The 18,416-nt window shown below is 40.7% G+C and overlaps 2 protein-coding genes and 1 pseudogene across 2 annotated transcripts; all 3 read left to right on the top strand.

Annotated features, from left to right (window-relative positions):
- Window positions 1-7,057: 7,057 nt before the first annotated feature.
- LOC110738031 (albumin-2-like) lies at window positions 7,058-11,889 on the top strand. The gene is made up of 3 exons (XM_021918398.1): window positions 7,058-8,737; window positions 8,987-9,134; window positions 11,209-11,889. Exons 2-3 carry the CDS (start codon window positions 9,019-9,021, stop codon window positions 11,864-11,866), a joined length of 774 nt encoding a protein of 257 aa, XP_021774090.1. The 5' UTR covers window positions 7,058-8,737; window positions 8,987-9,018; the 3' UTR covers window positions 11,867-11,889.
- A 676-nt stretch (window positions 11,890-12,565) lies between these two features.
- On the top strand, window positions 12,566-13,747 carry LOC110738043 (probable carboxylesterase 7). The gene has a single exon (XM_021918406.1). The coding sequence runs from the start codon at window positions 12,580-12,582 to the stop codon at window positions 13,525-13,527; it is 948 nt and encodes a 315-aa protein (XP_021774098.1). The 5' UTR covers window positions 12,566-12,579; the 3' UTR covers window positions 13,528-13,747.
- Window positions 13,748-13,839: 92 nt separating this feature from the next.
- On the top strand, window positions 13,840-17,826 carry LOC110738042 (annotated as a pseudogene).
- Window positions 17,827-18,416: the final 590 nt, after the last annotated feature.

The following is an 18,416-nucleotide window of genomic DNA, read 5'->3' as shown; positions in this document are numbered from 1 at the left end:
GGGAGGACCCTCGCCAAAAGAACCCGGCGCCAAGGATACTTTTTGGCCTACACTAGAGGCGGATGCATTAGATCTGGTGAAAAGATGCGACAAGTGCCAGAGGTTCGGCCGGCTGATAAGGCAGCCGGCAACTGATATGACAGCTATTCACAGCCCAATTCCCTTTGCAAAATGGGGCATGGATATTTTGGGGCCATACACTCCTGCCCCAGGCGGCAGAAGATACATTTTAGTGGCTGTTGATTACTTCACCAAGTGGGTTGAGGCCGAGGCGGTAAAGGGCATCAAAACTAAGGATGTCATCTCCTTCATTTGGAGAAATGTCATCACCCGGTTCGGTGTACCAATGTCAATGGTCTTTGACAATGGCCCCCAGTTCGAAACGCCTGTCCTAAAGACTTGGTTGCAAGACCAAGGGATTTCCTACTACTTTGCATCCGTTGGCCGTCCGCAAGCAAACGGTCAAGTTGAAGCCTTCAACAAGCTCATCTCAGGCGGCATAAAGAAAAAAGATCGAGAAGGCAGGCGGGCTTTGGGCAGAAGAGTTAACTCACGTTCTTTGGTCCATCAGAACTACTGAGAAGGGGTCAACCGGTGAAACTCCATTCCTTATGGCATATGGCACAGAGGCGGTGCTTCCCATTGAATTATATGAGCCAACACTTCGAATCATGTTGTATGATGAAGAGGCAAATTGGGAAGCCATGCGCCTGTCTCTGGATACTCTTCCAGAAAGAAGGGCAACGCCGCCTTGCGTCATGAAATCTACCGCCTTCGAATGACGAGGGCCTACAACAAAAAGGTGCTTAAACGCCCCCTCAAAGTTGGAGATTTTGTATTACGGAAGCTTGAAAGCAACCGGTAGGGCATACGAACAAGGGAAAACTAACCCCAAACTGGGAGGGACCCTACCGGATTTTTGAAGAAGTTAGAAACGGCACATACCGCCTGGAAACCCCAGACGGAATGCGGCCTGCCTCGTACCTGGAATGTAGATAACTTGAAAAAGTACTACTTCTAAGGATTGAAATGTGAAAGCATATAATTTCCATTCATACAATTGTATTTGCACCTGTCTAGTGCAAGAACACAGACGGAAAAACACTTGTTAAAACCACTGCTCCAAAAAGAGCAGTCATCCGGTGACACCCATCCGGGTGAATCACTGAGAGAACAGCTCCCTTCTGGGTGGAACATTGTTCTAGCGATCCCATAACTCAAACGGCGTTTGTCTAAAACGATTTGCAGCCGTTAGAAATGATCCTTTGCATCTGGGATTCATCCGGCAAGGACCCAAAAGAGGTCCATCCGGGTGAATCACTGGAGAGAACAGCTCCCTTCTGGGTGGAACATTGTTCTAGCGATCCAATAACTCAACGGCATTTGTCAAACAATTTTGCAGCCGTTAGAGATGATCCTTTGCATCTAGCATTCATCCGGCAAGGACCCAAAAGAGGTCCATCCGGAAAAATGAAATTCCTAATGGGCCACCGTAACCACCTAAACGGTTTTACATCCCATCCTATATATAATTTTACCAGACGGGGCAAGGTTAGGTCAGTCACTGACCCCCCATCTGGCTTCCATGAAACGACTGCCTGTCTACTGTTGGGGTAAACAGGTAGCCATTTCAGGGGCATATTGTGGTATCTCTTCTTCATCCGGCATATATAGAACGGCTGAAATACTTGTAAAAATACATATAAAAAAAATGCACATAAAAAAAAAAAAAAATTGCAAATAATAGATAGAAAACCCGACTGTGTCGGTTAATAGATTAATTGAAATGTTAGCCGGACCCCTGTCCGGGAAAGATACATCGAAAATACACGGCACGCAGGCCGGTAAAAAAAGAAAGAAAATATCAATCTTGCTGTTGCTCTTGTTGCTGAGGCTGCTCCAACCCTTGAGCTTGCCCAACCTGAGTCTCAGCCGTCTGCTCCTGCAGCTGCTCCGGCTGGTTTCCCATTGGCACCCCATCCGACTCTGACCCTAACTCCTTCTCAGCCCACTCGTCGAAAGGAGGAGGGGCAGGAGTGCCGAGTACTCGAGCTTCATAAACTTCAGAAGCATACAAGTAACGGAGGTTGAAATAGTCAAAGTCAGAGTCCGGATGGATGAGGCCCAAGCCAGCTTCATGCGCTCCTCGCAGTCGGCTTCATTCTCTGTAATCAGGCGACTGAGTTCCTCGTTCAGCTCCTTTTTGTGGGCCGCCTGAATATTAGTGAGTTGGACAGTCAGCTCGCTGTTCTTCTGGCGGAGGTTGGCATTTTCCTTGTCAGCTCCTTCCAGAGCTCTGAGATCAGCCTGGAGGTCCTTGACCTTAAGCTCAAGTTCATCAACTTTCTTTTTGGCCTCATCCCCAGCCAGCACAGCCTCTTTCAGTAATTCCTCCTGTTGCAACTCTCTCTCTTTAGTTGCCAAATCATATTTAATAGTGTGAAATTGACTAACGTCAATTAGGTCAAGGGCACGCTTCTGAGCGTCTCTTACCTCCTCTTGCTTTTTACGCAAGGGGACTCGGAGCCCGTCCACTCTCAGCATCACCTATGGTACCAACCGGAAAAGGAGTTAGAATTAATGATGATAATTACTACTCATCCGGCAAAAGCAGAGCTTGAGACAAGCATAGGGCATTCGGGTTATTTACCTCAGCAAGAAGAGAGTTGATGCGATCCAGGTTTACCTGGTGTACAGCCGGCACCGCCTCCTTTTCAGAACGGGTCAGAGTCTTGACCATTCTCTTGGCGTATTGGTTGTAGTCGGGCCGGCTGGTAGAGTCATCTGCAAAGGAAGGGTTATCTGTCAGATACTGGGCATAGGCGCCGCCTATATTCATGCGGCTGCCAGAGGAGCCCCCAGACTGGCTTGCTTGAGTTTTGACTCTCATATGCCCAAGCGGCCAGGGGGGGTCAAAGGCAGAGGTTTTACCTTGTACAGGCTGTGGGGTGCCATCCCCCCAGCCGCATCTGAGCCAGATCCCATCCGGGTTTGGCCCGTCGAGGCACTCGGCGTTAGCTGCAGGCTCTTCCCTGCAGTGGTTGGCCTGGCAGGGTCAGACGTCCTCTTTGCGGGACTAGCTGCCAAAGGTGGACCCGGCAGCCTTGGAGCTTTTGAAGCCGGCTGGGGTATCACACCAGCCGGTCTTTTGTGCATGCTTGCTAATGATTTTGGCATGCCTTGGGTTCCACCCTGAAAATAGTCAAAACAAAGCAATCAGTTAGAAACAAAGGCAGATCATATGTCATCCGGTAAGAAATGGAAGAGGTTTTACTCCATTCTTGGCGGCCAGTGCCGCCTTCTTCTCTTCGATTTGCTTCTTTCTCAGCTCAATAGCTGAGAAGGCAGGTGTCTTTTCAGGAGGTACCATCCTTTTAGCTTTACCTGCAAAAAAGGGAAATTCGAGTTAGAGCGTGTACGCATAATCAGGTGTCAGAATACCGGATGGGTTAATGAACCTACTCTTTTTAAACATGGAACTTAGATTGCAAAGGGACAAGAAGGACTCGTCCCTTAACCATTCCGGGAGGGGTACCCAGAACTTTGGGACGATGATTTCACTACCGTCCTCCATCAGATGGGTCGTTTTGAGGAAGAGACCCGTCTCCATTATTTGGTCCCAGGCCTCAGACGGCACTTTCGGGAGCGCGCATTTTTTGCCCAGTAATGTCGGGTGCTTATTATACCGCCGCAGCCGGTGATTTAGGGAAGTGGAAGGAGAAGAGACGACATAAAATTTGCTCTTCCAGTTAGTCCACTTTGATGGCTTCTCCAAAGTCATCATGTATTCTTGGTTGGTGGTAAGGGTGTACCAGGCATTCCACCCACCCGGAGCCCGGCTGAGGTAATGCATGTGTGCAAAGGCCTCCCAACTGGGGTTTACCTCCTGCAGCTCACACGCGGCAATGTACCCCAAAATATTGACCCAAGAGTTAGGAGTCAATTGCCATACGCCCAAGTCATACCCCAGCAATATGTCCTTGATGCAGGGGTGAAGGGGGAACCGGAGGCCTGCTTTGAATGCCGCCTCATAACAGCCGAAAAAATCATCGGCATGGTCCAAGTCGTCCGCCCATACGACGGTTGCATTAACAGGCGGGACTCTTATTTCCCAGTCCTTCCCAACTGGTTTCCTTTTAAAAAGAAAGGCAGGAAGGGTTGCAGTAAGGGTGACCACGTCTCTTGCAGACATGGTCATGTCAGTCGGATCCCCCTTAGCCGGCCATTTGTAAGCCTCCTCCACAATAGGCTCAGCCTCCTGTGCAGGGGCTTCAGATTCGGACCCAGACCCTTCTCCAGCAGATTCATCGCCGGATCCTTCGGCATTAAAATCAGAGTCTTCTAATATGCTGTCACCCGGTGTGCTCGGACCACTCGGGGAATCTTGACGAGTCCCCAGGGTTTCTTCCAAAGAAATTTCACCAGACGGTCCTGCCGTCTGGTCCTCGTTTCTGGGATCAGCCGGATCTTCGGCTGCGTCGTCGGATTTGTAATCCGGGTCAACTGCCGTCCATCTTATCCGAGCCATTCTGTCTTGCACATGAACAGAGACGGTCGGATTCGAGGTAGGTGAAGGTTCGCCAAAATACCCCCAGACGGCAGTCCCAGTCCTAGACTCAGCCGTGCCTGGTGACCGCCTGACAGCAGTCGTAAACTGTGCCGAGTGTATAATTGAAGGGTCCATATCCTATCTACGCAACCGGAAAATTAACAAAAAGAATTGAAAAAGGGTGCAGACGGTACCTTTGGAGGTTGGAATTTGCTGAGATGGTGGCTTGAAACCTACACAGGCGGAAATCTCCGAATGTGTTTGAAGCTGAAATAAAGAAAAATAGATCAGACATGTTTAATTGGAAGCTCATTTTAAAGCCCCCCAAGCGGAGGAGTCCCGGATGAGGGATAGCAGAGATGGGCTGGAAATTGCTCAAACGACCCCCATACGGTTAAAAGCCGGATGGGGGCTATTTGTATGTTTGAGAAAAAGCTAAAGGCTGCTCAAACAACCCCCATACGGTTAGACGCCGGATGGGGGCAATTTAAACAACGTTTGAGAAAAAGCCGAGGCTGCTCAAACGACCCCCATACGGTTAAAAGCCGGATGGGGCAATTTGAAACAGTTTTGAGCCAAGCTGCTCAAACGACCCCCATACGGTTAAAAGCCGGATGGGGGCTATTTGTATGTTTGAGAAAAAGCTAAAGGCTGCTCAAACAACCCCCATACGGTTAGACGCCGGATGGGAGCATTTAAACAACGTTGAGAAAAAGCCGAGGCTGCTCAAACGACCCCCATACGGTTAAAAGCCGGATGGGGGCAATTTGAAACAGTTTTGAGCCAAGGCTGCTCAAACGACCCCCATACGGTTAAAAGCCGGATGGGGGCTATTTGTATGTTTGAGAAAAAGCTAAAGGCTGCTCAAACAACCCCATACGGTTAGACGCCGGATGGGGGCAATTTAAACAACGTTTGAGAAAAAGCCAAGGCTGCTCAAACGACCCCCATACGGTTAAAAGCCGGATGGGGCTATTTGTATGTTTGAGAAAAAGCCAAGGCTGCTCAAACTACCCCCATACGGTTAAATGCCGGATGGGGGCAATTTGAATGATGTTTGAGAAAAAGCCAAGGCTGCTCAAACTACCCCCATACGGTTAAATGCCGGATGGGGGCAATTTGAATGATGTTTGAGGAAAAGCCAAGGCTGCTCAAACTACCCCCATACGGTTAAATGCCGGATGGGGGCAATTTGAATGATGTTTGAGAAAAAGCCAAGGCTGCTCAAACTACCCCCATACGGTTAAATGCCGGATGGGGGCAATTTGAATGATGTTTGAGAAAAAGCCAAGGCTGCTCAAACTACCCCCATACGGTTAAATGCCGGATGGGGGCAATTTGAATGATGTTTGAGAAAAAGCCAAGGCTGCTCAAACTACCCCCATACGGTTAAATGCCGGATGGGGGCAATTTGAATGATGTTTGAGAAAAAGCCAAGCTGCTCAAACTACCCCATGAAAGCAAAGGTTGATCAAACCACCCCCATACGGCTAAAGGCCGGATGGGGTTACTTATGACTAGTCTGAATAAAAACAAAGTTGGCTCAAAGGGGTCCCATGCGGCACAATGCCGGATGGGTGTATATTAAACATCCCAGACGGCAAAACGCCGGATGAGGGGGATTTTTGGACTTGTCCCAAGCCAGCCCCATGCGGCAAAATGACGGATGAGGGCATTTTACAACTAGGGAAATATTTCAAAAACCTCACACGGGAAATCCCGGATGAGGTAGGGGTAATTCAGAAATTTTTGGACAAAATATACCCAGGCGGCAAAATGCCGAGTGAGGTCCTTAATCTAGGGGCAAAAAGAGGGAGAATGCAGACGGTACCTTACTAAATCCGCACTCAGCCGGAAGGCAGATGTCAAGTTCTTGCGAAAACCGGATGCTCGAAAGTCTTGAAAGAAGCAGCCGGTATCAGAGCTTCTTCTCAGGAAATTTTTGAAAATAAAAAGTGCGGAGGAAAGAGGTAGCCACCCTACTTATAGAAAGAGGCAGAAGGCGAACAGTCACCTTCTGCACGAAAATTTGAAATTCAAGAGGGGGAAGCAGACGAACCGTCACTTACCCCATGCACCCTACGTCTGTCACAGATGACACGTGAGTTTGCCACATCTCACCTGTGAGGGGCAGATGTTTAGGGTGAAAATACCCTAAGACACGTGGCCCAATAAAGGCTTGACACGTGTCAATCTTTCAGCGGTCTGCAAAGGCCCAATTCCTTTGCAGACACGTGTCCCTTATACCCTAATTGAGGTACAGTTCTCCCTTACTATAAATAGTAAGGGTAGACCTCATTTATGACCTACATACATTAATTGCAACCACAAAAAAACCAAACAAAGCCAAAACCTACTGAAACGCTCTCGAACCGAGAAGCTTTTACTGTTCTTATTCCACTTCGAAAAGATACTAACTTAATCTTCGGAGGCGGAACTCCCACCCCCCATCCGGAGTCTCCGTTACTTGTGCAGGTACAGGCGCAAGAAGGAAGTCTGCTAGGTGAAGGTACAGGCGTAAGAAGGAAGTCTGCTAGGAAATTGTAACTCTCCCGAAGGACACATAGAAAACCCCCAAACAATAATTATCTACGCTCTTCTTACATAGGGTATGCCAAAATCATTTCCCATATCTTTTTTTTTTTTTTTTTGACGGGCCCATATCTTCTTATGGACTATTCATCTCTAGAGCAATTACCCAAGCCACTAGCTATATTCGAATAAAACATTACCACTATCCATCAAATATAATAAAAAGTAGGGGTGTCAATTCGGTTTAACGGTTTGGGTTTGGGTTGGATTTATAAGTTTTGGGTTATAACGGATTGATTTATAACGGGTTGAAATAATAAGCGGGTCGGTTTGGGTCGGTTTTGAAAATTATCGGGGTCAGTTCGGTTTGGTTTTTTTAATTGCAGTTTCTATTCGGACCGGGTCCTTATCGGGCCGGGTTCTAGTCGGTTCGGGTCATAATCAATTTGAGTTGACCCGGGTCGGTTTGAAAACGGGTTTAGCCCGTTTAATGTGGGTTTCGGTTAAAAACAGTTCGGGTCGTAATCAGGACGGGTCGTAATTGGTTCGAGTCATAATCAGTTTGGGTTTAACTGGGTCGGTTCGAAAATGGGTTTCGGTTTCAAAACAGATCGGGTGAAATCGAGTCCAATCATTATCGTTTCAGGTTATACGCGGTTTAGATTGAACTTGGTTGGTTTGAAAACGAGTTTACCCAATTTGAAGCGGGTTTCTAATCGAATCATATCGGGTTAAAATTGAGTCGGATGATTATCGAGTCAAATTAGTCAGACAACGGATAGGAACGAGTCATGTTATAATCAAGTCAAGTCACAAATAAGTTGGGTCCATCGAGTAGTGGGTTGAAACAGATTAGATCATAAACATATTAGGTAACCGGTTGTAAATGACTCAGTCATAACGGGTTACGGGTTTTAAACGGTTTGATCACAACGGGTTACGGGTCATAAACGGTTCGGTCACAACGGGTTACGGGTTGGAACGATTTAGGTTTATCGGATTTTTATCGGCTCTTAACGGTTTTCGGTTTAAAACGGGTCGGGTTACTACCGGGTTTAAACGTAATCGGTTTGGGTTGCTTTCAGTTTCGGGTTGTAACAGTTTGGCTTGATAACGGGTCGGGTTAGTAACGGTTCGCACAAATTCGGTTCAGTTCAATTTCGGGTTGGAAAAAATTGAGTCGGGTCAGTTTTCGGTTTCCAAAAAACGGGCTTTAAACAGTTCAGTTCCTTTTCGGATCGGTTCGAAACAGTCGGGTTTAACGGTTCGGGTCAAAAACTGACAGCTCTAATAAAAAGTCATCATCCACTGACAATAATTATTTGTATAAAAATAAAAGCATCACAACTTTAGAAGATAGCAATTTGATATAGCATAAAGATATGTATAATGTAATCATGCAAGCTTTTTTTTTTTTTTTTTTTTTTTGAAGAGCGTAAATAAAACGCCTTTCAGGATTCCTTTGGGATAGAGTTGATAATGGTGTTCTGAATTTACGAAAATGCTCCTTTGTCATCCATAAAAAGCAGAGCAACGACACTATCTATCATGTATGCTCGCATGAGTTACATCTCAAACTCATCTCTCTTCAAATCTCTATAGGCATTATACTATACTAGAGAGGTTAATTATTTAGAGCAACAAATTATATTATCGGTAACTTCCACTTCTCCATTTTTTTTATCTGTTTTTATTTGTACAATGTCATTTCATGTTTTATTAAATAATTTGACGGAGGACATAATATAAAAACTCCATATTTAAGAGGTCACTCTAGGACATGATTGAAACTGAGGATGTAATTTATCACCGGGCGTACATATTTTCGTATGTAGTACGTGCTTCATAAATTGATTTGATGAATTGATGGTTGTGATTAATTAGTCCTTGTCAATTAATGATCAGGTGATTGTCAAGCAAGTTGTCAAGATCAAACGATGTCGTCGACTGATCAAATCTATATTACCGCGGCATTCAAGTCAGTTCGTCAAAATGAAGTCTACATATTCATGCAAAATGAGTACGTTTTATGTGACTATGCACCCGGTAAGAAGTGATAGAGAATATCCTAAATATAATATTATGAGATCTATATAGAAAATATATCAGAATAATATATTTTCCTATATTCCTAACACCCTCCCACAATCGTAACGGCAGTAACACGAACGTTATGATTGGAAATTCGCACTTTGTTGAAGTCGATCAAGTTGCACCTCTCTATTGATGTCACCTTCAATTTTTTTTTATTCAAAAAAAAAAACGAACTTTTGCTACCACGGCCCTTTGTTGGTGTCCATGGTCTTTTGTCACGGCCCTTTGCTGGTGTCCGTGGTCTTTTGTCACGGCCCTTTGCTGGTGTCCGTGGTCTTCTTTGCCACGGCCCTTTGCTAGTGTCCGTAATCTTCTTTGCCACGACCCTTTGCTGGTGTCCGTAATCTTCTTTGCCGGGCCCTTCGCTGGTGTCCGTGGTCTTTTGCAATTTTTTTTTAAATAATAAATAATACGCCAAACGTGGCTTTTCTTCATCTCCTTGGAGATGCAATAATGGAGGAAGCACACTCAAACACTACAACCTAACCAAATCACATATGACCATTCATATTGATCACATACACCAATAATAACCCACGTATCACATGGTTATTCCAAAAAAAAAAAAAAGATTAAATAAAAAAATAGAAATTTCAAAGAGCAATACTATTGCATAGCGGAAGCAAATTTATGAATTCCACCGGTGGGTTTAATATTCTAACCCACCGGCAGGGGGAATATTTGTGTGAACGGTCTCAAGATTTAACCTGCTCTTGATACCATGATAAATTATTTATGAGAGAATAGCTTGAATTGTATTGATGATCTTGGTTAATATTTATAGCCTACATAAGATAACCTACACAATATAAACTCTATCATATAAACTTCCATAAATCTATCTTAGAATATCACTAAGATATATTATCCATATAATATTCTCATCGGTTTAGGATATATTTTGTATAAGATTATCTTTGATATCTTTACATATCTTATAGTTACCTAATATGATTAGGTTTCTCATTGTAACCCTATAAATATTGATCAATGGAAATCACTCTATCAAGGAGTTTATATTATCTCACATGGTATCACAGCTTAGGTTAGATCTTGGGATCATATACAAAAATTCTCACCCTGCCGGTGGGTTAGAAAATTAAACCCACCGGCGGAATATTCAAAGTTTTTTATGCTTCCGCAAACACACATATAGAATTTTTTTTTCTTTTCTCAAAGTTTTTTTTTAGAATCTTTATGTAACCTTGCGCCTCCCACCAACAGTAGCAATCGCGAAAGCCTCCTCCATCATTGTTGGCAATCGCATACACTACCGCCTCCCACTATTGGCAGTAACCACATCTGCCAACCTACTCCATGTGCCGCACTCTACTTCCACCTCCCCATGACCAACAATGATTCTTACATTGCCTCGTTGGTTTTTTTTTACACATAATCACATAGATTTTGTTCTGGTGGTGGTATATCACAATAAGGTCAACTTTTGCACATCTCTTTTGCTATCAAGTTAGCTCCTTTTATTGTTGCAGTACTTGGAATCTTTGTGGAGTATTAATTTTTGCTACCTGGTTTCTCTTTTGAGAATTGATTAATTTCAAGCGGTGGGATTTAATCTTTTCTTGCGCAATTTTATTTGTTTTTCTTCAACTGTGATTTCACGTAGTAGTGTAGTGTCTTCTCCCTGATGATGGTTTGATCCCTTAACTTATTCTTCTCTGGATCTGTAACTTGGCCCAAGTATATGCGTGACTCTTCTCCTTCGGCCTAAAAGCGCATATCTCTACTATACGTAGGTCGTGGTTGTTGCTTCTCATCGTCATCACCAGCACACGTCTACTACGTACTTCTCTTTTGATCATGGGTTACTATATTATCCTTACCGTTCGATGCGTGATTCAGATCCAGTCTGAGCATCCGATTTTCTCCCGCTCTGACTGCGGGGGTGTGATAGAGAATATCCATATAATATTCTCATCGGTTTAGGATATATTTTGTATAAGATTATCTTTGATATCTTTACATATCTTATAGTTACCTAATATGATTAGGTTTCTCATTGTAACCCTATAAATATTGATCAATGGAAATTACTCTATCAAGGAGTTTATATTATCTGACAAGAAGTATGACAAAATATTGTACGGACCATCTCATATAGGTGCCGTGTTTTCATCCCTCGAGTGTACAATTTTCGGGGAGCTAGGAATAACTTGTGCATTCGCGTCTCATGACCTTGGAATTGCCTACATATTTTCCGGTAACATTTGTGCCAAATGGTACTACGGTCTGTACTCTCCTAACAACAAAATCCTCGAAGGCCCAAAGCTCATCGTAGAAATGTTCCCCTTCTTAAATGGGACAGTGTTCGCGAATGGTATTGATGCTGCGTTTGAATCATCGCGTCCTTTTGAGGCTTACCTCTTTAAGGGCGATCAATGTGCTCGTATCAACTATAGTGCTAATGGTCAGCTTATAAATAACGCTCCAATACGTCAAAATTGGCCTTGTTTTAAAGGTACAATATTTGAACATGGAATTGATGCTTGTTTTGCTTCACATAATCCACATCAAGCGTACGTGTTCAAAGGTGATTCGTACGCACGTATAAGATTTATTCCTGGTGTGAGATTTGATGTGTTAATTAGCACAGGAAAAATCAAAGACTATTGGATGGGTTTACAAAGAATCTTGCCTCGCAAAAGTGCAATTTACTATAGTAATTGCAACTAATTCATACACATGATATGCATGCTCTTTCCTAACTTAATACAATAATAAGAAAGAACATGTACAAATAATGTCATACATACATATACTAGAATGTTAAGTATGTATGCCTAAATGGCCTTCATTAGTTGGGGTTATGTAAAATTTCATAGGAGAGCTTAGCTTAATTGGTACGTATTTCACCTTCCTTAGGTATTATATATCTTGGTACACAAAAGCTTATTAATAACTCTGTATTCGATAGGCATTATATTATCTAATGATTTCTATAGTTAATTTCCGATTTTTTTTTTACAAATGGCAAAGTCTTATATGAGACGGACTTATATTAATTTGTTGGGATTATTAGTGGGCATTGTTGGATTGTTGATTATTGTATGTGATAGTAAAATGTGAAAGATGAATACTCAGGTCTAGTCATATATAGCTCATGTATGCTTCATCTTGTTACAGATTAAACTTTGTTTATGTGATTTATGAGCTACTTTTTGTTATATGACCGCTGCATTTGTTGAGGTAGTCTTTTTATAATATTAGATTTTGTGACACATTTTATCAAATGCTATACTCAAGCCTAAATTAGTTAGTTGTTGAACCATAAGGGGTAGATTTTATTTTTAAAAAAAATTGTAAAAAGTCAACGTGAATATCAATATAAGTTATAACACATTGATATCATCCCGAAGAACTCTTGAATTTACTTGCAATTCTTAATCATGTCTTTGAACACCAACAAATCTGAATCTGAGTGGAATTATTCAGAATCAGACATTGCTCAAAAATTCCTTTTATTCAATGTTCTTAAAGACGGTCGAGTCCATGTCTTGACTCCCCCTGCTGAGAGTGTCCCTCCTTCCTTTGGTACCACCCCTGATGTCTTAACCAAAGACGTCGAAATCTCTACTGAAGTCTTTGCCCGAATCTCCATCCCTTCCTCTGCATCCACCAACGCGTGCACCACACAAAAACTCCCTGTCGTGTTTTACCTCCAAGGAGGAGGCTTCTGCAAGCAGTACGCCTTTTCTGAGGATTCCACACGCTTCGGTTCTGATATAGCCGCTGAAGCCAATGTCATTTTCATCACAATTAAGTACGGCATTTTCCCTGCACGCCCTCTTCCTGCGTGCTACGACGATTCATGGGCTGCACTCCAGTGGTTGGCGTCTCACAGTAAGGGCACTACCGGACCTGAACCTTGGATCAATGATTACGCCGATCTTGGCCGGATCTTCGTGGGTGGAAACTCTGCAGGAGGAAACATATGTCACACATTATTAGCTAAAGCAGGGTCAATGGGACTACCTGGGGATGCAAAGGTTGAAGGGATGATATTAATTCATCCTTATTTTGGAGAAGATGATAAGATGTGGATGTACATGTGTCCTACAAATGAAGGGCCTCAGGATCCTAGGATGAAGCCTGCTGTAGAGGATCTACCTCGCATCGTGTGTGGCCGGGTATTGGTTGTGTTGGCTGAGAAAGATGTGTTGTATGGTGCAGGAAATATGTATGCAGAGGAGTTGATCAAGAGTGGTTGGAAAGGGACAGTGGAGATCATGGAGAACAAAGATAAAGATCATTGCTTCAATTTCTCTAATTTTATGGATCTTGAGGCTATTGCTATTCGTCAACGGATCGCTTCCTTCATCCATAATCAAAGTTAATTAGCTATGATTCCAAAGTCTTGTATGAGGCGGACTTATTATAATAAATTTTAAATGGAGAAGATCAATCATTTGAATAATTTATATTGAAAAGCTCTTGTGATGGTTTTTGTATACGATAATGCACTAATTAGATGAAAACTATGATTTAGTCATGGCTGACAATTACTATGTATGTGATTTATGAGTCAATTTAAAGATATGGAGATTGGTCAAAGCTACTACATATGTGTGCAATTTTTATTTTTTTTAAAGAATTAGATTTTGTGACATATTTCAGTGATTGCATACTTATATATGAGCGTATTCTATACAACTATACAAGTATTATACAGGACAATAAATACAACATATAATGAACAATGGTGCTGAGAGTGTATTGCTGTAATTTTCTTAAGTTACAGAAAATTAGGCGCCTCTGAATTTGCTTTCTCATATTCATACATTTGTTCATATATTTCTCCCACTTTGCTTAACACCAGAGATTGCTCAAAACGTCACCTCTAGCCTTATACTATATGGCCATGTCTTATTGAGAAATTTTCTTATCTAAACTTCAAACGATTCACATTATCATGCTGCTATAATATATAAGAAGTACTACATTAATTTGTATGGAATTAAAGTAAAAAAATTGATCAAGATGAATTATTTTAGCAGCATCAGTAGTAGTAAGTCTGAGTGGAACTACTCAGAATCAGACATAGCTAAAAAATTCCTTTTCTTCAATGTCCTCAAAGATGGTCGTGTCCATGTTTTCACATCAATATTCGAGAAGGCACCTCCATCTGATCACCCAGTTTCCACCCCTGGTGTCGAAACCAAAGATGTAAACATATCCCCTGATATCTCTGCTCGAATCTTCCTGCCAACTTCTGCTGTCAATTCCGCAGGTAATAATAATAAACTTCCTCTTCTTTTTTACATTCATGGAGGTGGGTTTTGTATGCAGTCTGCCTTCTCGGTTGAGTACTCGCTCTTTGTTTCACTCGTCGTTGCTGAAGCCAGTGTCATAGCTGTGTCTGTTGAGTACTCGCTCTTCCCTAAGCGATATATTCCTGCTTGTTATGATGACTGCTGGGATGCACTCCAGTGGGTTGCGTCGCATTGTAAGGGCTTAGGACCGGAACCTTGGATTAATGCTCACGCTGATCTTGGGAGGATCTTTGTTAGTGGAGATTAAGCAGGAGGAAATATCTCTCATAACTTGTTAGCTAAGGCGGGTGTAGTCCAACTCCTTGGTGATGTTAAGGTACAAGGGATGATTTTGATTCATCCCTTTTTTTTGTGAAGGTGAACCAATGTGGACGTACATGTGTCCTACGAATCAAGGTCCGAGGGATCATAGGTTGAGCCCTTCTGTAGAGGATTTGGCTAGGATTAGGTGTGACAGGGTGCTGGTGGTAGTGGCCGGGATGGATGGTAAGACCTTGTACGAGGCAGGGAAAAATTATGTCGATGAATTGATCAAGAGTGGGTGGAAAGGGACAATGGGGGATACTATGGAGAACAAAGGTAAGAAACATTGTTTTCACCTTTATGATCCTTTGGATCCTGAGGCTGCTGCTATATTGCGGCGAATTTCTTCCTTTATACATCATCCAGACCATGCTCATGGCCAAATTATATAGAGTGATAATGGACAGTACATCTAGTTTGGATTTTTGACATGTTCTTAATAACGATGTAGGTGTCTTCTAAAATTTTTATAAATAATTACTGTGTAAGATTGTAGTAGTGATAAAATTTAATATGAAAAACACCTCTAAACTAGAGAAGTGAATTTTCAGATCCTTGTTTTCTTCATGTATGTTCTCTCTTTATCACAATCTGTTTGGTTGCTAAAAAAGAATGAAAGTAATAAGAAATTAAATTTTCTATCCTTTTTCTTCTTTTAATTTGCCTATATTTCCTTAACTCAAACCAAACTAAACATTGGACTGGTTAAATAGACTAGTATTGGTTCCATTGAAGGCTCGTCTTTCTTTCTATTTCTATAGAGGCCCAGATAACCTTCCCTTAATGGGCCAAAATTCTTTAACTGGCCCAATTACTACCTTTATAGTTAAGCAAAGCATAAGTTTCTCTCTACTATAATTCTGCTTCCAATAGTTATGGAGTTTTAACACTGGATCCAAACAATTCACATGAATCGTGTTAGAGATTTGTAATCATTATCCGAAATATATATATTTTCCGATATTGATCATATAGCATATATATAGCAATTAACGATGCATATTGATCATATAGCATACCATGCATTGTATTCTCGTACCACACTTTAGTTCATAAGCAATGCACACAAAATAATTTCAATTTATGCATTGTATTCTCGTACCACACTTTAGTTCATAAGCAATGCACACAAAACAATTTCAATTTATTCAATCTATCTCTTATTCTATTATACAAGCATATCGACATTCGATAATTAAGTTTATATATCTTTTCACTACCTTATCATCTTATGTACTACGAAGTGTTTTACGTCTATCATCAATTGTCTGTAAAATCACACGCATATTTGTCAAAAATTGTCAAACACATGAAAACTCATAGCATAGAAATGTAGCCTTCCATACACATTACACATTATTGGGAAAAAGGCCAAAGACTAAACTAAAATTATTGAGCTAAAAGTGGTCCCTTTAATATAATGTTCTGTTTTATATATACATTTTCTGTGGGTGTACATACATTTAGACAATGTATGCGTATGAATAAGTCAATATTAGCAGCTTCCAATCTTCCAAATCTGTAAGAATTCATATATTTTGCATAAATATCTTATTTGTTCTTTTGTTAAACCTTTTTGCTTAATTTATGTTTTTGTAGATTTTGTTTTCATGACATCTTGGCTTCATTGAATTTAAATATGTACTCCGTACAAAGTAACTTTCTAGGATCTTATAAGTCATTTATGCTCAATATCATTCCATCCGTTATGAAATTTAAATGTAGTAATGCGATTCAAAAACAATAAAGTGTTTAATTTGTTACGTAGACGATTGTGGTTGATTAAGTAATGGTCTTTTGGTCGATCGTCATATGGTTCTTACTCTAGTATTTGCTTCATATTGCAATTTAGGTCTTTTTATTTAGAAAATTTGCCCAACAATAATAATAAAAGCTAATTAAAAAGGTCAATTACCCAAGTGTGCAACTAGTTTATCCTTTTTAGGACACCAATCATTAGATAATCCCCTGAAATTTAAATCAACCAAAATTAGCAGCACCCTCTCATTAAGAAACTTTAGCCCTTTATAGGACTTTTTTGGCCCCAATGATGACCTCCTACAATGATTATTTCATCTTTCATTATTGTTCTTTTATCCTCGTAATCTAGAGTAATTCAATAGCATATTCTTTTGCTTCGCTTTCTTTTATTTTTTAATAAAGAAAATAATTCATTTGGGATTTTTTTTTCAAGAGGAAAAATTTTAAAGGTGGTTTGGAGATCCCCTTACCTTACCTTTCCTTCACTCTCAAATTCTTTCGTTTAGTAATATAAATCTGGTTGATATGTGAAAGGTATCGATCAGTAGGATAGTTTTTCCTCCCTAAAACAAAAACCCTTAGAGACAGAGATAGTATCATTATTGCATATATATAGGTACATACCCGTATATATTAAAGCAACTCATCATAAATATATAATCGGCATCCATGTATATATTATATCCTAAATTCCCAAGCGACCAATTCAATACCAAGTTAGAGTAAGTAAAGTTAAAGTCTTAAAGCACCCTTACTCATTTATTAATTGCTTGAATGACGGATTAGATTGTATATTAAACAATATTGGCTATAATTTGATTATTAGCTAGTTAAAACCATTAAGAAAATATGTCTATTATATATGTATATGGTGGGACCATTATTTGAGCAAGTTGTAACCTGCTTTAGTCCAATTCCTAGTTGCTTTTTATGGGTTGCACGTCAATCACATACTATGTATTTCCCTAAACAATAACCCTTAATCATGAAATTAACCAACATTTTATCCATTCAATGTTTTCCTAAACTATAAAGTTTATGTTAGCTAACAACGAACTGTATTTCTCATCCCAATCTCCACCATCAAAAACTTTCCTAAGCTATAAAACGTTTCTTTATACTACCTCCGATTACTTCTATATGCAAGTTGCAAATTAGTAGCATGTACTCCGACCCATATGAACGACTGCATAGTTGTTTTGATCTTTAGCTTTAGCGGAAAGAGTATCAGTCTTGTAAACAATTATTTTCGATTGTAAGAGCTTAGTTCCTAGGGACGCAATGGAAAATAAAGGATGTTCGGAATAAATTGTTACAAAAGTATCGTGTTTGAATTCACAAAATAGCAATAATAGCTATGTATCAAATTAAAGACTCGATCATCTAGGTGTAATGTTATCGGGTGCATCATAATACAAACTTTATTTGACCTTTTCATAAATTAATTATATAATTGAATATTTATACGGACTAAATAAGTGAATCTTATAGGTCTTTGGGAGCATATATATAAGTATATACTCCATAATTAAATAAATTTATATGCGTAGTAGTAGCAACATAGAAAAAAACGATCATTGATTATAGTGTATAAATAAATCCCACGCGTGCAACCAAATTAACGTATTTGGTATATTTTACACTAGAAGTAAGGTAGGAAATAAAAGACACAAAGAAATGAACTAAAAAAATAAACTTAATGGAGTAAATTATGATTATACGTACAAAGAGTAGCCAAATATGTCAACGACAATTCACTGAGGCGCCGCTCCCAACTCTTTAGCTTTTGTTTATTTGATGAAGCATGTATATAAACTCTTAGTATCTTATTACTAAAAAAAGTATATGAGAACATATTTCAATGATGGCGGTTTGTTCTCCTTCCAAAA

This window comes from Chenopodium quinoa, unplaced genomic scaffold (assembly GCF_001683475.1).
Source record: "Chenopodium quinoa cultivar QQ74 unplaced genomic scaffold, ASM168347v1, whole genome shotgun sequence".
NCBI classification, from domain to species: Eukaryota; Viridiplantae; Streptophyta; class Magnoliopsida; order Caryophyllales; family Amaranthaceae; genus Chenopodium; species Chenopodium quinoa.
Note: the sequence above shows the minus strand (reverse complement) of the source record. Positions and strands in the feature narration are given on the sequence as shown.

Excerpts from the sequence above, each read along its gene's own strand:
- LOC110738031 (XM_021918398.1), top strand. The coding sequence starts at position 9,019 with ATGTCGTCGACTGATCAAATCTATATTACCGCGGCATTCAAGTCAGTT. Across the intron at positions 9,135-11,208 it reads GACTATGCACCCGGTAAGAA|ATTGATCAATGGAAATTACT; the intron begins GTGATAGAGAAT and ends AACCCTATAAAT.
- LOC110738043 (XM_021918406.1), top strand. The coding sequence starts at position 12,580 with ATGTCTTTGAACACCAACAAATCTGAATCTGAGTGGAATTATTCAGAA.